The sequence below is a fragment of the Tigriopus californicus genome, chromosome 6, assembly GCF_007210705.1.
Source record: "Tigriopus californicus strain San Diego chromosome 6, Tcal_SD_v2.1, whole genome shotgun sequence".
Lineage (NCBI taxonomy): Eukaryota > Metazoa > Arthropoda > Copepoda > Harpacticoida > Harpacticidae > Tigriopus > Tigriopus californicus.
Genome location: NC_081445.1, coordinates 11,440,247 through 11,462,775, shown reverse-complemented (window position 1 = coordinate 11,462,775; position 22,529 = coordinate 11,440,247). Strand labels below are relative to the sequence as shown.

General features: G+C 39.9%; 1 protein-coding gene across 1 annotated transcript; it reads left to right on the top strand.

The window, feature by feature from the left end:
• Positions 1-10,569: 10,569 nt before the first annotated feature.
• On the top strand, positions 10,570-18,621 carry LOC131881779 (NADH-ubiquinone oxidoreductase 75 kDa subunit, mitochondrial-like). The gene is made up of 11 exons (XM_059228736.1): positions 10,570-10,727; positions 11,040-11,219; positions 11,590-11,836; positions 12,642-12,868; positions 13,092-13,283; positions 13,503-13,742; positions 15,933-16,214; positions 16,291-16,527; positions 17,241-17,381; positions 17,516-17,692; positions 18,296-18,621. The coding sequence occupies exons 2-11, from the start codon at positions 11,052-11,054 to the stop codon at positions 18,590-18,592; spliced, it is 2,208 nt and encodes a 735-aa protein (XP_059084719.1). The 5' UTR covers positions 10,570-10,727; positions 11,040-11,051; the 3' UTR covers positions 18,593-18,621.
• The last annotated feature ends 3,908 nt before the right edge of the window (positions 18,622-22,529 follow it).

The window sequence follows — 22,529 nt, the reverse complement described above, 5'->3', positions numbered from 1 at the left end:
ATTTGATGATGGATCCGATGTTGTACGAATTTAAAGCTAGATAAAGTTTCATTTTTTCGTATTGAATTGCTTTGGGGTTTACTCCACTTCCAATAGCTTTAGGGCAGTCCTCAAAATGTGGAAGAAGAAAAAAGACTAGCACTCTTTGTTCTTCTTCAGGCCACAGGGCAGTGCTGGTTAACATTGAGGCTGTCTGAAATCTTCTGATTCATGAGAAATCGCTAGCATAAGCTGAAAAAAAGACTTATGTTGGCATTTAGAAAAGAGGGAAGTCACACCTTCTTGGTCCAAAAGTGACCCATTCTTAAGGCAATTGTTCGGACTATAAATCCACATCCAGACATTGCGTATGGCGCCTATGTACCACGTTTGGAAAGAATGGACTATGTGACACCTTAGTTTACTGGCCCGGAATGGGATGATTTTTTTTCCTTTTAACCTATTTTTGTTGCTTTTTGTCATTCTATTAACCTTTAGATAGCGGCTCTACTGCAATGTTGCGCAATTACGTAAACATTATTATAATTATTTCAACAGATACTGCTGGATTATTTCATATTTAAGAGATAAGTGAAGGCCTTCCTTCACTGATTAAGTAATTTGTACAAAAAAAAACACAATTGACATAAACGCACTATAAGGGTGCATCTAGGTGATCATCAATCTCGTTATTTCGAAAGAATAATTGATGTTACTCAAGTTGAGCCTTTAGATGATCATGTAGTCACAGATCAAGATGCTTTAGAGGCCATCAGGGACTTGAGACCCTCGAGCTTCCCTGGTCCTGATGGTTTGACATCTCATTTTCTGATGAAATGCTCACTGGTTCTTGCTCCTGTGTTCTCGTACCTGATGCGTTGCATCTTGGATCAGGGCAAGTTTCCCAAAGCTCAGGTTGTTCCAATTTTTAAAGGGGGAGATAAGTCGCTCCCCAGTAACTAACCCAGTAGACTGCTTTCTCTCACTTCGAAATATTGCGAAGGTGTTTGGAGAGAATCATGAAGTTCAAACTTGTTGAATTTCTTGATATTCATGAAGTCCTTCCTCCTAGCCAGCATGGGTTCGAGCACATTTTAGCACTGTTACCCAACTGATTGAACATATAGAGCAGGTTATTGAGGGACTGGAGAGCCATGAATCAGTCGATGTAGTTTATCTCGACTTTGCCAAGGCCTTTGAACAGGTAGATCATGGCCTTTTAGTTAACAGGCTCCATGAGATTGGGATCCAAGGCAAGGTTCTCAATTGGTTAAAAAGTTTCATTTGTGGTAGGAAACAATAAGTTAAGGTTTGGGGGATCCCATGGTGGCATACATGATGTCAAGTCAGGTGTTCCCCAGGGTTCGATCTTAGGGCCACTCCTTTTCATAATATTCGTTGCCCCGCTTCAAAAGCTTAGTATTACTGCCAGTCTCTCTTCTTATGCTGACGATACAAAGTTAGTTTCTGGTGGGAATGGCCAAGATTCCAGTAGCCTTGCAAAGGACTTAGATCGAATCTACTCTTGGGTAACTGAGAGTAATATGGCCCTGTGCCCAAATGACATTTGGGTCAACTCCTTTAAATACTCCACTCGTAGATAATGGAGGTAAAGATATTGAGCAGGTCTCATCTATGAAAGATTTAGGTGTAGTCCTCCAAAATAATGATTAGATTTGATAACAGGGCAAATTAAATCAACTTATGCAGGACTAGCAGTAATATGTACCAACAATGACGCTGCAATGGGACTTTGGTTCAATGCTTGGTTTGTTTCTGGCAATCTGGCTTTAACTACGAAACAAAAAATCCCCATTTTGCGGTTTTCCTGAGCTAACCATCTCGGCCCCCTACTTTAGTGGCTGATCTCTGCTTGGGTTAAACTTGCTCAAGTTCTAGTCAGGGTGCTCAGATTGTCAAATATAATGACAAAAAGTTCATATAGAGGATGTCAAGTAAAGGAAATTCAAGGAAAAATGTGGTCCCGCACCTTGATTTTGAGCAGTTTGGGGAGAGAGAACTAAGACAAACATCACAGTCAACCCGCACCATTCGCCCATTGAATTTTCAGTAATCGAGTGGTTTTGAGCAAGTTGTGTTACAAAACCCTACTAAATGAGCATGTTTGGTGTTAATCAATGAACGCACTATCAAAGTGGCTCAATACCACAATGCTAATTGCCTAGACAAGCATGTAAAATGGAAAAAGATATCAAAATCCAATGCATGCACAGTGCGGTTTGGCTATGCATGTTGTCTTTGATTTTACTCCATGGAATAACGTCAGTTGTCCATGAACGCGTTTACTTGACTAGCCCTATTGGTCACAATTTGAAAGCTCGTGGCATATTAATTTTGCCGAAATATGACCAACACATTTTAGTCACAGTTGGTCGCAATTTGAAACCCTTTGTCACATATATGGTCAAACAAATTGGGACTACTGAAATAAGTCACTATTGGTCACATTTTCGCAAATACTCTGGAAACTTTTGAACTTTCCTTGCCTTCTCTTGAAAAGCAAATTTTGTTGAAGGAAACTCTTCTGAATCAGAAATTGAGGATCAACTGATCTTGTTTAGAATGCAAACTTGGTACTGTGACTCCACAGTTGCATTTGGGTTGCGTGGAAATAAAACAAATCAAGATGAAAAGGCTAGTCTAACGGCTCTCAGAGCCAAACACAACAACTTACATTCCGTTTCCCACTTCTCTCTCTGGACACCTTATTCTCTAAGTTCTAAAGTTCCGCCAATGAATTTTCTCCACCCTCTCCCCATCAGTGGTTACGTCATCCCCTTCTGATATTTGCGAGTGCCAAATCGATGCTGGAAAAATGCTCTTTTTTGAAAAAAGCAAGGGTTTTGTGGTAGTCATTAGCGACCTCATTTTCAAATGTGGCAATAGTTCTCATCTTTACTGTGGCTTTGTTCAGGTAAGTAATTAAAACATTCCACTCTTTGGAAGAAATTATTAATTATGAAGCAATTAATTGGAAAAGATAAAAAACCTGAGAGTAAAGATTTAGACCTGTTGTGTGTATGATATTTTAATCAGAAATTTCATCTCTTGTAGCCAATGCCATTGGCAAAAGTTCTTCTTGCAGAGCGCAAACACACTTATAGGATAGTTCAAACAAGATATAATCTTTATCATTTGATGAAATTTGTGTGCATCATATTTCACTTGCTAATTATAATGGGCAGGAGCTACAGTTCAAATTTTTATCAATAGAAAAACCACGGTCCGCAATATGCGTTCAAAGTGTCGATGTTCATGTGTCCTGCAGTTCACATACGTCTATGTACTTCATTTTGAATACATTTCACTCTGTTTGAAAGTTCAAGTCCAGGTAGTACTATATGTTTCCTTCAAAAGGGACAAAATTTAGTCACCTTGTCTGTAGAGACGGTAGGTCAAGTCGAAGTAGTATGTTTTATAGCTTCTAGTTCATTAATAGTTACATTTTCAATGTATGACAAATTGTCACTTTTTTGTCATAGTTTTGAAACCATAATTGTCACATTTATTTTTCCAACATCTGAGCACCCTGGTTCTAGCACTCGGCCAGGGTTTGCTTATTAACAAGTAGAACTTGGGTATCTGTGATGACTTGCTACTTGCCCTTTTCCCAACAGTACGGTGTACCTATGATTGAAAAGCCCCCCTTTTCTTCGATCACTTTGTCGTTACTGCGGATAAGAAAGACGCGTCTGGACTCTGGACATCAAGAGTTTTTAAAAAAAATCCATGATAAGGTCAACAAAAGGAATACATCTTCCATTTGTTTGGTTCCCACAAGCCGGGGTTACGTTCTTCTTGGAATTTTCCAAGGTTGTATTTTCGAGAACTGTTTGTTATGATGAGCTTCTGTCCTAATCTTAGCCAAAAACAGAAGTGTATGTTCATTATAGGCTCGTTATTTCAAAACATTGAACAACTGGCTGGGCCCATATTGTCCGTTTATATCAGTTGAATTGTCAGGTTGGAGATTGCTTAATAATTGAAGGAAGACCTTATCTCTTAAAAATGAAGCAATCAAACGGTATGCGTTGAAATGCATGTACTAATGTTTACCTCGGTGCGGAACAGTAGAGCCGCGGTTAAAAGGTTAATAAAATGGTAAAAAACACCGAAGAATAATAAAAAAATGTAATGTCATCCCAAGCCGGAACAACAAATACAGTTGTCAGTTACAGGGTCCATTTTCTAAAAGTCGTATGTACACCCTGATACAAAGTCGTTCCGGTTGGTTTTTTGATAATATGTAAAAGCACAATTGATCTACAAAGAATACTTATTATTATTCACAACTTATTCTTGGTTATTTTTCTTGGTATCCATCTGACTCATGATCAAGTTCGTCTGTCGGTCACGGGTCGCCCCGCCATTGGGTCACGCGTTGCTCCACCAATCCGGTCACAGTCACCCCACTATCGGGTCACAGGTTGCCCCATCATTGGGTCATTGGTCACTCCATCAATCAGGTCATGGTTCGCACCACCAATCGGGTCATGGTTCGCACCACCAATCGGGTCATGGGTTGCCACACCCTTGGGTCACGGGCCAACCCATCACGGTCCTTGCCAGCCTGCCCTATTGCCCCCACAGCGTCCAAGCTCAATCCCCTCCAAGGAGAGAGCCTCACTTGCTCAATTCCTTGGACATAGAGAGTCAATTGGGGGGGACAGAGGGTCACAACCGGTTAACCGAATGCGCCATGTTAAGTTATTGACACCTATGAGTTGCACGATAATCGATAACTGTAATTGACTAGTATAGTTTATTTCTACATGTGACTAGAATAACATAAATGAGAAAGAACATGAGCTCACCCAGAACACCCAGAGCCCAGGAAGGAAGAGAGGTTGGAATTCATTGTTTTAACCAGCCTGGATTCTTGAGTGCACTCAAAACGCACGTTTAGCCTCTAGTCACTACGTAGAATTGACTCTAAAACCTGGGTTGGGACAAAGATCATGGATGCTGTTGAAAGCATACATTATTAGATACCTTTTGTACCTTCTCTGAACACTGTATAGTCTCAAACGTTCAAGCCTTTGCCAATTCTCTCTCAATTTCTCTCATACCTGTCATGTTCCTGGTAATAGATCTTTGGACCTGCTCGACCTTTTGCAAACCTGCTGAACTCGTTAGAGCTCAAATGAGCAAAAGCCAGCTCCAGAATTGGCTATCTCATCGGGCGAATTTCCTTAGCAAAACTACAACTCCGGCTTGTTACACGTGTTTTCTTGTCTTCCATTCTCCCTCAGTTTGAATTTGGGAAGACGGTATGGATTTCAATATAATCAACTCGACGTGGACCCAATATCAGAAGAGGTATCTGGAGTTCCCTCTGGAACTTGGAATGCACTTACACTTCACATCATTACCACATCATTGTCCTGAAAGAGACTGTCAACTCCCGGATGAAATGTGTTGCGGGTTTAGAAGCTTTGGGCGGTGTCCAATTTAAGACCTTTGGCTGATACCTTAACTGAAGGATGGAAATGAATTTTAAGTTGATGCCAACTTGGTTCTGGAGGAGCGGCCAAATGCTAGCCATCCCTTGCAATTCACTTTGAATGATGAAATGATCAAAAATCAGTAGCAAAATAGGTGACTCAGATCACCAGTCCAATTGTAAAAAATTAAGAGTTCCACCTACATGCAACTGAACAAGGCATTTGCTGGACTTGCTCTCAAGAAAATCCCCCCTACCATTTGATTACTATTTTTGCTAAAACACCAACAATAATGACGTTTAATATTTTGCAAATAAAACAAATAAAATATTTAAGATGCAGATGGACAATCAGCTTGCACAGAATTAGCATGGTGATTCTATCTCTGGACTTAAACGTGCGAAATATCCAACCACACATTTGAAAAGTTTTACCCACCTTTAACTGGATATGCTCATCGAACTTTCCATTATTTTGTACAGTCGTTATCCTTAGGTCAAAAGTGTGAGCAACGTCAAGTCAGAGCTGAAAAATGTAGGGCTTGATCGCTGGAATGAAATACAGTATATGATTTTTTTTTTGCAGACTTCCTTACCGCTACCGGGATTGGAATCCCAGCAATTCAAGACGAGAAGATTATTTATTTTACTTGACTTTTATTTATATATATTATTTGATCGACCAACGAATTAGAATTGGCTGATCTGGCTAATCCTTGAATATAAGGTTGATCCGGAATTTTAGTCAAAAATATATCCAAGTCTGACTTAAATCCTCCTACTGGATCAACGCCTACATAAGCCCTACGAATATTTGAGGGCAGCAAATTGAACAATGAAGGAGCCCGAGAAAGAAGAGAGTTGGACTTCATTGTTTTAACTAGCCTGGATTCTCGAGGGCTTGAAGGTGCTCTCAAAACGCACATTAAGCCTCTACGGTCACTACAATTGACCCTAAATCCTGGGTTGGGACAAAGCTCATGAATGCTTTTGAAAACGTACAATATCAGATACCTTTCGTACCTTCTCTGAGTACTGTACAATCCCAACCTTTCTAACCTCTCCCAATACGAGAGCTCTCTCATATCTTCAATGTTCCTAGTAAAACATCTTTGGACCTGCTCGAGCTTTTGCAAACCTGCTGAACTAATTGGAGCCCAAATGGGAGAGGCATATTCAAGATGCGGCTGAACAATCGACTTGTACAGAGTTAGCATCGTGACACTATCTCTGGACTTAAACGTGCGATATATCCAACCACATGTTTGAAAAGCCTTACCAACTTTCAACTGGATATGCTCATCGAACTTTCCATTATCTTGGAGGACTACACCTAAATCCTTCATGGATGAGACCTGCTCAATGTCCTTACCTTCATCATCTAATAGTGGAGTGTCTAATGGCGTCGACCCAAAGGTCATTGAGCGGAATTTCATTCCATTCAAGGCCATGTTACTCGCAGCAACCCAGGAATAAATTTGGTCTAGGACCTTTGCCAGACAACCAGAATCCTGACCATTCCTACCAACTACCAATTTTGTATCATCAGCATAAGAAGAGATACTGACATTACTACTACCAAGCTTCTGGAGCGGAGCAATGAAGATAATGAAAAGGAGAGGACCCAAAATGGAGCCCTGAGGGACACCCGACTTGACATCATGTATGTCACTAAGGGATCCCTCAACCATAACTAATTGTTTCCTACCACAAATGAAACTACTTAGCCAATTGAGAACCTTGTCTTGGATCCCAATCTCATGGAGCCTGTTAACTAAAAGGCCATGATCTACCTTGTCAAAGGCCTTGGCAAAGTCGAGATAAACTACATCGACTGATTCATGGCTCTCCAGTCCCTATCGGATCCCTATTCAGTCGACCATGAAATTCTGGTAACCGTGCAAGCCTAGGGACGTGCTCTGAAGATAATATGGTAAGTGGTGGCTTGCGCTGCGGCCTAGTCGCCCCCAGACCCTTGCAAACGACTCTCGCATGCTTGAACTGCAGTCTAGGCGTCCCCAGGCCCTTACAACCGAAAGGTTAGGCTAGGATTAGATCGGATTGCATCAACACTGGATCTACTTCTTCAATCTTTGTAGGCGTGGAATTTTTACCGTATAGGGCATGTCAAATGAAGGAAATTCAGGAAAAAATATGGCTGGCATCCTGATTTTGGGCATTTTAGAGAGGGATAACTAAGACAATTATCACAGTCTACTCGCTTTTCTAAACACTGGCAAAAGAACAGAGCCAGAGGAGTGCAAGAACTAGTGAAAAATGATTTTGGTCTTTAATAAAGTGATAATTTTAATTATCAGCAATGATTTTAATCAACAGCAACATACTGCATTCATTGTTGCCTTATGGATTTGAATTGTGCCGACGAGATGAGTTGAGTCGGCTTTGTAGTGGTGGAAACAATGATCCTATACAAAACCATTGAAGAAGGTATGAGCCTAATTCAAAATCGATCCGAGTTGAACAATAAACATTCATGTTAGGTCAATGCAGATGAGTCATTACCTCCCTCTTTAGAACGGTTCGATTTGACATAAATGGTGCAAGAAATGGATCTCATACCTAGAGACCCTGGATTCAGAGACGCGCGATGTTCACTTCAAAAATGTGAACGATTAGTAGAACTAAAAAGTTTCCGAACAGATTTTGAACTGATGCGCTGTATAAGAAAGAGTTCTGTTATGACAAGGATCATTTAATTTTTTTTCAATGACACTGCCAAATTTTACTTGAAGATTCATGGATATGGCATTTTAGATTAATACTAGTATTTTGTTACTTTCTAAATCGTTTCTGAACCCATTTTTTCATAAGATTAGATTGGTATAATATTTCATTAGATTATTCAGATTAACATTATCACTTGTGAGCTTCCTGAGTCTCTCAAGAAACAAGTCCCTTCATATTTTACAATATAATTTGTTGTATATGGTTGAACTTTCTTTTTTGAAGTGCTTTAGTTGAACTTGAGACAGGCAGCTTGCGAAAGATCAGTGTGTCAACTACTACAATTTATTGAGCAATAACACACTAATACCATTGTAATGACAAAAAACACTCTTAACCGTGTGGGACGAGCTGGTTAAATTCATGGTGGATCAAGTTTGTCATAAATCATTCAACGCCTTACCGTAATATGCAATGCAATTGGTGACCTCTTTTTAGAAGCTACTGACTCCCTGTTGAGAAGGTTTCCAAACAAAGCCCATGTTCGTTGATAATTGGCAGCCAATCAGATCGGTCGAATTTTATGACGTATACTCAACCTCGCGTATCTATGCCCAGGGCATCTATACTCATACCTATGTGGAGTCACTGTTTTCGCTCCTCGCATATCAGGGCGATCAAATTTGGCTTGTTGCTATTCTTCTTGATCGTTCCTTTTTCATTTTGATGCCGAAATCCCAATTTTTGTTTTCAAATCGAACTGTACCTTGTTTTTTCAGCTGTTGATTGACAAATTTGCCCCCCGAAAAGAGCTAAGTTGGTCTGTTACTCATTCAAAATTGCTCGGTTTGGTTACTCTCTATCATGTTGGAGCAATTCTTCTTGATTCTTCCGATGAACTCTCACTGGTCGCAGAAAGTTGGAGAAGTTTCCAAGTCCAAACTATGAGACTGTGAGGCTCGAATTGTGCTGTGAATCGTAGTTTTATCGACACATTGTGTGTAGCGCATTATTGCCACAACCTCTCAAATGGGCGATCCGTCGATAATGCGAACATCGCATTTTATCGCTTTCCCCAAGACAAGTCTCTGCAAAAGCAATGGGAGGTAGCCTTTCATCCAGACCTTTGGTCACCGAGTCCTCATTCTTGGCTCTACTAGATTCATTTTGCCTTTAAGTAACTGAAACCGCAATCTGTTCCTTTTCTTGAGGTACGACTAACACCTGCTAATAAGCGCAATAAGGAACATTAATCCTCAAACATAATGCATTTCACCACAAGTTCAAAAAGGTGACGGGACAACTCGACCCAGCAGACAACTCGACCCAGGACAATAACTAAACAGCATCTTGGCCAAAAACCATGATTACAGAGCAAAACTAAAGCTTGATGAGTCAACATTCCATGTGCATGCAAAGATGTTAGCTTCAGTAAGGCATTGAATAAAAAATCAAGTTTGATTAGAACATTATCAAACTTGATATTCACACCTTGATTGATGTAATTATAACTTGCTTTTACAGATCAAATGATGAATTGGAATTGTGTAAATCTTTTGAAATTTTGACACGTTTCACATCACAGTTTCAATTTTGCTCCTTAAGTATGAACTGTTTGTAAGCCAACATGTTGGGCCTAATATCTGTAATGGGTTGAGTTGTCTGCTGGGTCGACTTGTCGGCGGCTGGGTCGAGTTGCCCGCTGGGTCGAGTTGTCGGTTGGGTAGAGTTGTCGGTTGGGTCGAATTGTCATGGGTCGAGTTGCCCGCTGGGTCGAGTTGTCGGTTGGGTCGAATTGTCATGGGTTGAGTTGTCCTAGAACCATTGAAATACTATTTTTTGTTGCTTGCCCAAATTGATTTGCAAAAAATGTTTTCTCCAATTTCTCGAAATGTCGGATTATTCGAATTGTGTTTTTTGATTAAATTCCGGGATGAAATATCAATGTCGCAACCCTATCTATTAATATTTGAAGAGAAAAACAAGAAATTTGGAGAAAAATGCAGTGCAATTCCTCCTAAATAGTAATTAGGATTCTGCATCTTGGTTCAATTTTTTCCCATATTTTTTTGCAGTCTACGTGCCCAGCGGTTTTTCAACCGAAGTAATGTCCATGGCAAAAACTTGATTTCGATACCTGGATTGGTCATCAAAGTAATTAAATCGAAATCTCTCTTCTTTTATGACAGCCAAATTTTGGTGCCTGGAATTGAAGTTGACGTCAGTGTTGCCTCAGTTCAAGCTACTCTGCCAACCAAATATCTCATAACAATAACCAAAACTTAAAAAAATAGCTCTAAATTAATGCATGCACCCATCCATATGGAAAAATACCAATTCCATGGTACATCCAGCGCATAAAACACTTGATTTGGACCCAAACCTGGATCAGGGCTGCCATGGGCGCCAGGATGACTCTAGCGCCCTCTGGGAATGCAATCATTTGTTGTTGAGCAGTCGTCGACCATTGCGACAGCTAACATCATCACATCACCACAAGTCTTACACAAAAAAGGTAGTTCAGAGACTCTTGAGGGTGGAATCCCTCCTTGGACAGCTTTAACACACTCAATTAAAGCCTGAAGACACATTCCACTGGGTGAGTTTACTTACTATTGACGGATAGCGTGTGATAAGCCATGTTGTTCACTTTACATAACACCTTATTGACATAATGTTGTGCTTTGTACCTTCATTGGTGTATGAATATTAAGTTATTCGGTATCAAAATGGCTAGATATATATATATATATATATAGACACTAGTTTTCTATGCTTATCATTTGGCTTTTTCCATGGACATGATTAAAGAGCCCTATTCATTTTTGACTAGAATGATGGGGCTTTTCCAGTGTCCTGATGTCATGGTAAAAGACCCCTCATGAATGATCATCCTCTTGTGGTGTTTCAGTGATTGGACAGGATGTTGAGCCGTGTTCCTCGTTTGGCTTCATCCGCCTCCTCAGGCGTGGTCCCACGGGGCGTGGCGGCCGCCGTGAAACGAGACTATGCCGCCGTAGCTCCCACCAAAGTCGAATGCTTCATCGATGGCAAGAAAGTCTTGGTGGATCCGGGCACCACCGTCCTCCAGGTAAAATCTCTTTATCCCAAACACGACCACCTGTCTTGTCAAGTGACCCACCAGGTCATTGATGAATTGTGACTCTTGTGTGAACTCTCATGGGGTTCGAAGGTCTCAAGTCCTCTGTGGTTTCAATCGAGAAAAGGAACGATTTATTATGCCAAGTCTGGAGTGGCACTCTGTTGTGAGCAACAGTATTAGTTAGTGTATTAAGTGGAATGGGGGTGAAAAAGCCTGTTAACCAGGCAACATCAAAAGAAGTAAAGTCGAAAATTCGAACAGACCATTTAACCAGGCTCAGCAGATATCATGACTTAGTTCTAAAAGAAACCTCGCTCGTTCCAATTGATTGTTTTGAGATATACTCTTGTTTCTATAGGCGGCTGCTCTGGCTGGTGTGGAGATCCCGAGGTTTTGCTATCACGACCGTTTGTCCATTGCCGGTAATTGCCGCATGTGCTTGGTGGAAGTAGAAAAATCGGCCAAACCCGTGGCGGCTTGTGCCATGCCCGTGATGAACGGTTGGAAGGTCAAGACCAATTCGGATTTCACGCGGAAAGCGCGGGAAGGTGTCATGGAGTTCTTGTTGGTGAACCATCCTCTGGATTGTCCCATTTGTGACCAAGGTCAGTTTCGAGGACAGGGTGGGGATAAGTTCTGATTAAATGTTGGCTCATGTCTAGTTGCGGTTATTTTTTTTTGTATTTTTGCGGAAATCCTGACCGCTTTGGCGAATGGAAATCCCAGCCGTTCAAGATGAGAAACTTATTTTAGTTAACTTTTATTTTAATATTTCATTTGATCGACCAACGTATCAAAGTTGGTGGATCTTTACGTTCTACAGATTTTTTGATACAGTTAGCGTTAAAAGAAATTAAAGATCAAAACTGATTGAACCGATATCTCAACTGTGAAATATGTACGCTTCAAAAATTTTCATTAATTTGTGGGCCATTTGAAAAAGCATACGTAGTACATATGCAATGATATACGTATTGCGTATTGTGGTCAAATCAGATGCAAAGTAAGAAGATCTCAGCTTTTGTTCTATGGATTTTGATGAAATATCAATGGAAAAACGTAACAGAGTCATAACATCTGTTGATTATGTTTCCAAGAAAACTATCTCATTGCTTAAAGTGGATTTATGTTTTAATCTGAGCAACTTTTAGAGTCTTGACTTTTGACCACACTCTTAAACAGTGTTATGAGAAGAAGAATGCTCGCCCAACTAGGGCTCAAATTTAAAAGCTGCTCATTCCTCTAAAAAAAGAAAAAAGAAGAAATTTGTGGATAGCTGACCCAAAATGGACGCTTCTTCCATTTCCAGTGCTCAAAAAAAGAATCGAGACGAGAAGACCTAGTACAAACCTCTATTACAAACTCCCTCACAACTCCATCCATTTCGTAACCATTTTTCCCCTTATTCAGGTGGTGAGTGCGACTTGCAAGATCAGTCCATGGCCTTTGGCTCGGACCGATCTCGTTTCACGGACAACGATATCTGCGGGAAACGGGCTGTGGAGGACAAGAATCTGGGTCCCTTGGTCAAGACCGTTATGACGAGGTGCATCCATTGTACCCGTTGTGTGCGGTTCGCTTCTGAAGTGGCCGGATGTGAAGACCTCGGAACCACTGGACGTGGGAATGAGATGCAGGTATCATTCAGGATAAACATCTTTGTCTGTGCTTTTTCTATCTCAAAGATCGTTGTTTATATTTATTTTTTTCTGGACTCTCCAGCAATCAAATAATCCGTCGAAACTCTCCATTTGGGATAGCTAAACACATGTCCAAAAACCATTTTTCGAGACTTCATCTGAGCACGAGATTATCGCTCAAGTAATTGAATAAGTCCAAATAAATCCTGTTTCGTTTTAGATTGGCACTTATGTGGAGAAGATGTTGATGACGGAGTTGTCCGGCAACGTGATTGATCTTTGTCCCGTGGGAGCACTCACCTCCAAACCCTACGCCTTCATGGCCAGACCTTGGGAGACACGAAAAACGGAGACCATCGATGTCTTGGATGCCATGGGAAGCAACATTGTCGTCACACACAGAACTGGAGAGGTAATCAAAATTGAGCGATATACTCACCAGCAAACATTCAACAAAGAGGTGGCAAACGCAGCCGCTTTTCCAACACCCTCTGTTTTAAACCAAAGGGGTATTTGGTTTTACTTTGTATATCAGTGATGAAATCAGTACAAATCTTGGTTTTAAAACAGAGGTTGTTTTTTTTTCTTCTCAATTGAACGGATGATTTATGTCAACTGATTATTCCTGTAGGTGTTGAGGATCTTACCGCGCATGAATGAGGACATCAATGAGGAGTGGCTTTCGGACAAATCTCGTTTCGCTTGCGATGGTTTGAAGCGTCAACGTCTCACTGAACCGATGATCAAGAACAACAACGGCGAATTGACCCCTTGCTCTTGGGAGGAGGCCATCGTGACCGTGGCCAAGGTTTTGGACTCCACGGCCGGCGATAAGATGGCCGCCGTTGCGGGTGGCCAGGTCGATGCTGAGGTGAGATCTTTATCTGTTCGTCAGTTTCTGTGTATTTGCGAGTACCGGGAATGAAGTCCTCAACAATTCGAGCCCATTTTTCATGTATGATTTAGCTTCAAGTTCATGTAATATCTAATCCAACAACGAATTAGCGTTGGCGGATCTGGCTAGCCCTTGATTGTAATGTTGATCGGGAATTTTGGTCAAGAACTGGCTTATGTCTTGCTCATGGATGAACTTATTCATTGCGAATATTTGAGTTGAATTGATGGTTGAAGTAAAAACTAATCCTTTCGCCAAGTGATGGGTAGAGGTGCTGATTTCTGGCAAATCAGAATAGCCAAAAATGCAACCAAAATTTTGCTAAGTGAAATGGCCATAAGCACCTAAATGGGCTGTCAGTTAGCAAATTGACCCAAAAATGGGTAACTGAAACGGCCAATAAAATACTCTAAAATGAAACATAAGAATTGGAGCGTATGGGAGCGTTTCGGTCCAAAGTTGGCTTACAATAGAGGAAAAAAAACCCCGTATTTTGGGCTAACAAAGTAGGTTGGTGTTAATTTTTCGCAAACTGTTTTTCTGCAAGTTGAACAAAAAAGTTATTCTAAGGGCAGCTAGCTATACACTAGGATGGAAAAGCAGGTTTGAATCCGGTTTGAGGATTGAAGTAGGACTATTGTTGGGGCGAGTCTATCAGAGGACTCTAGTCTTTCACTGTACTCAAGTCGAACAAAAAGACTCATATTGCGAAATTTAAACCAAACCATTTATCTCAAATCTGGACTGGAGTCTTTATAGAAAGGACTCGGACCCAAGTCTTGACTCGCCCCAGCANCAAAATTTTGCTAAGTGAAATGGCCATAAGCACCTAAATGGGCTGTCAGTTAGCAAATTGACCCAAAAATGGGTAACTGAAACGGCCAATAAAATAGTCTAAAATGAAATATAAGAATTCCCGTGTTTTATGACAAAGAAAATCCCTGAAGCCTGACTGATCCATGATTTTGGAAGATTTACAGCTTCCAAAGATCCTTCCTTTTATATCTTCTTGCCTTGAATATCCAACCAACTGAATTGAAAGTGAAAGATTTTGCTAAAAACAGCTCATTTGTACGTTAAAATAGGAAGCTTATCTATCAAAAGATCAATTGCACATCACAAGAGACCCTTTTAGTGGTTATGCAATTTGAAATTGGCGGTCTCTCAAACATGACGTATTTCTTTAGGCCATTAGAATTAATAACCTTTCATAGCTTTATTTGTCTTTTTCTTTTTTTACTTCATGACTTCAAGCAAAACCAGAAATGAAAGTAGGTGTTGATAATCGAAGACATCTTGGAAAATATTGAGTGTCACAGACCTGATGAATTTGAACCACTCAGAGAAAATTACTCAATAATTTGGCATGTTTTGATGAAGAGTGCCAAATAAGCCCTTATTTGGGCTTAAGTTCTTATTTGCAAGATTTCTTTATCCTTAGGATTAGGGAGCGTTTCGGTCCAAAGTTGGCTTACAATAGAGGGGAAAAAAAACCGTATTTTGGGCTAACAAAGTAGGTTAGTGTTAATTTTTCGCGAACTTTTTTTGTTGTACAACTTGTAAAAAAAAGTTATTCTGAGGGCGGCTATATGTACACTAGGATGGAAAACCAGGTTTGAATCCGGTTTAAGAATTGAAGTAGGACTAGTGTTGGGGCGAGTCTATCAGAGGACTCTAGTCTTTCACTGTACTCAAGTCGAACAAAAAGACTCATATTGCGAAATTTAAACCAAACCATTTTTCACAAATCCGGACTGGAGTCTTTTTAGAAAGGCCTCGGACCCAAGTCTTGACTCGCCCCAGCACTAGTCCTACTACTTCCATGCTCAAACCGCATTCAATCCTGGTTTTCGATCGTAGTGTAAAGCCACCCTAACTCATCTCTTTATCAACGAGTTGAAAAATTGAATGGGCTTGAACGTCCTATCCTAAATGTTTGCATTTTGATGTTGGATGACGACCCAATAAGATTTAATGTAAGCAACTCGCAATTGTGCAATTGGGTCATGTGGGATATTTTTATACAAAGAAATTTCAAAGCCCTGTAATGATGCGAAATTAAAAAGAAATTAGGAGACGTAGACAATTGTAGTGGAAAAATCCCTCCAAAAAGTTATAATCCGTAAGTAGCTTTAAAATGTGCCTCCTACACCATTCACGTTTCAGGCCCTGATTGCCTTGAAAGACATGTTCAACCGTCTTGGATGCGAAACTCTGGCCACCGAAGAGATATTTCCCATGGATGGCACGGGTACCGATTTTCGATCCAATTACTTGCTAAACACTGGTATTGCTGGTGTGGAAGACGCGGATTTGGTCTTGTTAATTGGAACCAATCCTAGATACGAGGCTCCCCTGTTTAACGCTCGTTTAAGGAAATGCTGGATCCACAATGAATTGGACGTGGCCATGGTTGGTCCAAAAGTAGACCTCACTTACGATTACGAAGTAAGGCCAACTCTAATTGTAGAAACTCTTACTTGAGTGAAGTTTAACACCTTCGTTTGCCCTCATCATGATGTAGCATTTGGGGGATTCGTCCAATGCCATTGAGGAGCTGTCCAATGGATCGCATCCCTTCTTCAAGAAGTTGGCCGCGGCCAAAAATCCCATTGTGATTGTGGGATCTGAGTGCTTGCAACGCGAAGATGGAGGCGCCGTGTATACTCACGTTCAGAAGTTGGCCGAAGCCATTAAGGCTCAAAGTGGATGTCCAGATGAGTGGAAGGTCCTCAATGTTCTCCACAGAGTCGCTAGCCAGGTAAGTAGTACAACAGCCCACGGTTCTCTTGATGTGAGCTAAAGGCGAACTTGAATCACACGTGTTATTATTTTTTCAATGCAATTTATATTTTTCATCAAAGTTCCATCATCATTGGGGTTGACTTTTCAATCCTCCAAAACAAAGGTCACATTTTATTTGGCTCTTTCAATGCCAAAAGTCTAATGCTTGAACGAGTGGAAAGCACATGTTAGCTTAACCATTCCTTAGACACACTGAAATGATGCCAAATTCTTAATTTGAAACGAGCCGCTTTCCAAGAAGCCGGACCTTTGAACGGTAGATGGCGTCATCAATTTTTCGAAGCTGTCACCAACTTGAAAATGTCTATTCATAAAAGTTGTGTCTAAATTACTCAGTGAAAAATTTTTTTTTCTTTTATTTTTAATTTAAAAAAATTCAGACCAATCTGAATTTGCCTACATTAGTGTTGTACGTACTCGTAAAGCAATATTTCATGAAATCGTTGAAAAACTATTTTGACATTTCCTCATCCTTCCGCTCCTTTTTCTGAAATGCCTCCTAATTCAAACCGCACATCAAACGCTTCTATACGTTCCGTTTTTTAAATCTGCTACGTTCTGATATTTGACTTGATATTTGATTCGAATAATGTTTGAGCCCTAACTTTTGGTTTCTCAGGTGTGAAACCCCTCCAACATCAATTTACAATCTCTTTGTTTTGTATTTAGGTGGCTGCTTTAGATATCGGATATCAAGCTGGTGTCTCTGCCGTTCGCGAGGCCAAACCCGATGTTCTCTTCCTTTTGGGTGCCGATGCTGGTGCAATCACCCGAGCCGATTTGCCCAAAGATTGCTTTGTTATCTATCAGGTTAGTGTGCCTTACCATTGTACCAATTACGCACATCCCAATAGCGTCTGAATTAACTCCCTTTGATAGCAATTCGTTGAAGACATGTGTAAGGGATACTGATCAATTGATTCTTCTTCCTCTGTTTGGATCAGGGTCACCATGGCGATGCTGGGGCTGAATTAGCAGATTGTGTCTTGCCTGGTGCTGCATATACGGAGAAACAAGGGACTTATGTCAATATGGAGGGTCGAGCTCAACAAACCATCCCCGCTCTGACTCCACCTGGTCAGGGTAGGGATGATTGGAAAATCATCAGAGCTTTGTCTGAGGTGAGTTTTAAATTGATGTTTGTACTGAAAACTTTATCTGGTGGGCGTTGAATATGAATTACTTGCAAACCGAGGTGCCTTTTCGACATTCGAGCTAAACAATGTAGAACAAAAGAACCTCAGTTTTGGTAGACCAAGAGGCAAATGTTCATGATAAACAGTTCCAGGCCGTGAAAAGTGATATATTTTTGAATTGGAGTAAAACGCTTGTGGAAAAAAAAAAGAATTATTCAAAAATATAATTACAACCACAGGAGATCTTGGCACAAGTGATTTGATGACGTCATCACCTTCTTTTGAAGGTGTTTGCTTCAAATTAAGAATGTTCTGGAGGAAAATGCAGCAAAATTTGGTTAATGAAAAAAAAATAGTCTTATCTAAAACATTGATTCACAATGATCAAAAGGCCAAAAAGTTGAGTTTTTTTGCATTTATTTTAGTGACGCAAACTATTAGTGCAAATTTCACCCAAAAAACTAAAGCACCAATGACTTTCAGGCGAACTGACTTCTTAATTTGTTGGACGTTTCTACAAACAAACCATAAGACCAAACCTTTATAATATGATGCCTTCACTTAATACTTTAAATCTTTGACTTTAAGGTCGTGGGTGAAACCCTTCCGTACGACACCCTTCCCGAGATCCGAGCCCGTTTGAACGAGGTGGCCCCCAATTTGACGAGGTATGGATTGCTGGAAGAGGCCAATTTCTTCAAAGAGAGCGCCAAATACGCGGCCGAGAAGAACAAGAACTCCATCTCGAACCAATCGATCGACGTGAAGATCAAGGTCCTCGAGGACTTCTACATGACGGACCCCATTAGCAAGGCCTCGCCCACTATGGCCAAGTGTGTGGCAGCAGTGAAGCAGCAAAAGCAGGCACAATATGTCAAATCATAAGCGTGTAAATTAATAAAATTATGCTACTATTTTGGCCCGATTCTGTACTACCGAAGGTTTTTTTTCCAATACTTACGTAAGGCAGATATAGGTTCGTGTAGGTCATTTTCAACCCTTCAAGTTGCAAAATAATAACGCCTGTGGAACAGCTTCTAAGTCGGAAGATATTAAATGGAAATTACTTTCTCTTACCGTGAAATCTAGAACACAATGAGGGTTGAAGAAACTCACCGTGGTCTGTTGCTGACTTTTTTCATGCCATGAAATATGAATTTAAGGGTTACCCACAGATACCTAGTGATAGGGATTTGGGATGTTCCTGTCTCTTGAATCATGCACTCATTCAAAGTAACAAAATTCTTCAATCAAAAGATCTCGCAAAATGAATGAATTTTACTAAATTTAGAACCAAAAAATTGTTTTCGGAACTCGGGGTAGGTGGTCAACAGGGCAATGGTAATTCAAGCGCAATAATTTGTTTCTTTTTGTAAAGCCTGACCCAATGCTCATGCTCATCATCGTTTATCGTGACACGGAACTAAACCAAACCATTTCGAAATTGTTGTTTTGCAATGATCCAAAAAAAAAAAAAAACTGAAAACAGTAAAGAGTATTAAGGAATATGCTTGTCCCAAACATTACTTTTTTTGTTTCTCTCTCTGAGTAACTAAGTCGAATCTCAAGTACTTTGATCACTCATCTAGAAATTGCCAAATGCCAAAATATCATATTTTTACTAGTATGAAATTTAATGTTGTGCTACTAGGGGCTCTGAAAAGGAACGCATTTCACAGCAACATTGAAAGTATTCTTGCTTTGGATTTAGCATTGCCAATGCTTTAGGATGCGATCACAGGATCAGTTTCTTTGTTTTGTTGTAACTCTTTGGGCCCAAGCGCCATCTTTTGGATACGTAGTGACATGTCAAACATAAAAATGACACCCCTTTTTCCACAAATAGTTGAACTATTTTTGGGCCAAAAGGAGTTTCAAATTTAATCATTTTTAATAATTTCTAGATCTATCCTTTGATTTTATCATATAACGGCTCTGCTAATTTCAACACTATTATAATTGACTCATGCCACAGTCAAAACCTCTACACAGCAGGCTGACCAGGTAGCATTTTTCGATGCTAATTTTTGAAAATTAGCATTAATTCAAAGCCGCTAGCATTGCAATTTTTTTATTAGCATTGTTCTGTTTTTTAGCACCAAACTAGCATTATTTGCATAGTCCAAGCATTGTGAGATCTTGTCTAGCATTTTAGCATTTTTCTAGCATTATTTCACTTCATCATTTCAAAACATGACCAAAAAGGAAGAAAAGCAAAAGAAAAAAAGAAAGTGAACTACATTTGGCGGTGTTAACAATGTTCTTTCATAGGATCCCTTTCCCGTTGAATGAAATTGATACGCTGTAGCCAAAAAGCTAATTCCACTGTTTACTTTACATGAAGGATGCAAAATGATTTATTCTAATTGCTTCTCAATTCAAAAGGAGGTTTAGCCTAATTTCTGTTTGTAAACAGATTTTTGGCCCACCAAAAGATTTTGGGTTGGCTAACACAAATTAAACAATTGATTAAAATGGTTAGTGAGTGTTTAATGAAGAAGTACCAATCATTAAGTAAATGTAAGTATGGGTTAATTTCATTATAAAATTCAAACAAACATACATGTTTTGGTTAATGACATTGTTCTCCGAAAAGTATTCCCCCCCCACATTTGAGGTAAACCAAATCACAAGATTCACAAATAGCAAAAAAAATCAAAATAGAAGAGATTGACAACAATTGAGCTCTATGGATAAAGAAACTTATTGCAGCTCTTCCGCTTTGAAGCATGATGCACGATCAAAAAACATTTTATCTTATTTTCTTGATCTAATCTCGCCCAAGATGAACATTTTTTGCCGATAAGATCAATTTTAATTGTGTGTAAAAAAACCTTGTTCAAATCCTGAAAATACATTTTTGCTCAAATAAAACTTGTCACTTTTTGGTGTCCCCTTCTAAGTCTCAGGGTTCAAAATTAGGAGAATATCATAAACGCAACTGAATCAATTTTCACTGCCAGGTTTTTCTTTAGATTTTTGCCTTTTTCAAATGCTTTTTTTTCTAAAAGTATAATTTTCAAGATGTCGCCTGAACATATCCTGTCAAAGAGTGCCAAATATAATTGAATTGTGAAACTGAAGTTCTTTATGAGCACCATGAATACTTTGCTTTTCTTATAAAAGAGTAGCATTTTTCTAGCATTTTCGAATTCCAATTAGCATTTTTTTAGCATTGATTTTGCACGAGCTAGCATTGCTGGCCGAAAAAAACCTGGCCAGCCTGCTACACAGATCACTACATAAGCCCAAAGAGGGTGGTGGCGTGCAAAGGGCTACCTCCATGAGCATATCCTAACGTGTTTCAGGACAAAGTTGTAAAGTAGGGTATAAATAACAAATTTTCCTTAGGTTTGAGTACGATATACCAGATTTATCAATTTTGAATTTTTCCATTCCTCATTTGTTCCCAGGTTTTCTAGCAATGACGTCTTTGGCTTAGAAGAATGCATAAATTGTTCTTTTCTTGGAGAGGAGCAAGCGCCCTCTGCTTCGTCTAGGTGCGGACAAACAACGTAGAAACTAGAGAATACCCTATGAGATGCCAAACTTTATCAAGAGATTATTTAATGAGCAATTTATTGCCGAAGTACTGTGACATAGTTATTGAGCCATCAACTCTTCTGGAAGATGTCCTCTATGGGCAAAATTCCAAATAACCATTTTACAGGAGGTTGTACACTGTATGATTTTTTGTGAGTTTTTTTGTGACTACCTTGAAAAACATCACTTTTCTATACTTAGCATTTACTTTTTTTTAAAGCACAATTTAATCAAAACAGATGGTAAAAAGTGACTGGTATGCTGCAAGAATGCAAAAGATGGGTCTCTGCTCATCCCTCTTAAAGTATCAAAATGCTTGTAATTATAACCCAAAAACCTAATAAAAAAATGGGATTTAAAAAGTCTCTTAAAATGGCTGGTGGTGTATTTCTGGTGATAGCATAGATCAGCAATGAGTCCAACGAAAAATACCTTGTTTAAGTCAGGCATCTTAGAGCGTAATTTTGTATTTCTCCGTTTGTTTGTCCATAACAAGACCAAGAGAAGGCAGCTTGGAGAATGAAAATGCCTGTAATGGCAATGAAAACCGTTTTCCATGAAAAAAACAAACCCGAGGAGTGAATGACTGAAAAGCCAGGAGGAAATTCGTTGGGACGGTCAGGAATTTGCATGTCTTTTTACATTTTATGCTCTTGTTATTTGGCAAATAGTTCTTGGTTTTTTTTTAAGTACAGACTTCAAACCATCTTCAGTTCATTTTTTCATCAGTAGGGGTCAGGGCCGGCCCGAGGTCCGATTGGCCGCCAGGTCAGTCAACCAAAGCAGCCAATCCCGCAAAATTAAGAAAATCCGGATGCTGATTTTGTCCGTTCTATCAGGGTGGCTAATCCGATTGCGCTATAACTGTGAGACATCCGGATTAAGCCGTTCGAATAATCTTGCTCGTGTCATGACATAAAGTCTAATCTTTAAATTTAGTCCGGATTTTGTCCGTTCTATCAGGGTGGCTAATCCGATTGCGCTAAAACTGTGAGACATCCGGATTAAGCCGTTCGAATAATCTTGCTCGTGTCATGACATAAAGTCTAATCTTTAAATTTAGTCCGGATTTGATCGGATGACCCACATGGCTGACCAGTATAGATATACCAGACAAAACTGTCGCTTGAATAAAGCGGCATGACCATCTTGACTCAGTCGACCCTTTAAAGATCCCGGAGTCACCCTGGTTTCATGTCCATGCTTTTCTCGGCGTGTCACCTCATCAGGGCTGCCACTTTTGGCCTCAATAAACTCCCACTTGCGTGATCCTTAACGT

Excerpts from the sequence above, each read along its gene's own strand:
- LOC131881779 (XM_059228736.1), top strand. The coding sequence starts at position 11,052 with ATGTTGAGCCGTGTTCCTCGTTTGGCTTCATCCGCCTCCTCAGGCGTG. Across the intron at positions 13,284-13,502 it reads TCACACACAGAACTGGAGAG|GTGTTGAGGATCTTACCGCG; the intron begins GTAATCAAAATT and ends TTATTCCTGTAG. Across the intron at positions 17,693-18,295 it reads TCATCAGAGCTTTGTCTGAG|GTCGTGGGTGAAACCCTTCC; the intron begins GTGAGTTTTAAA and ends TTTGACTTTAAG.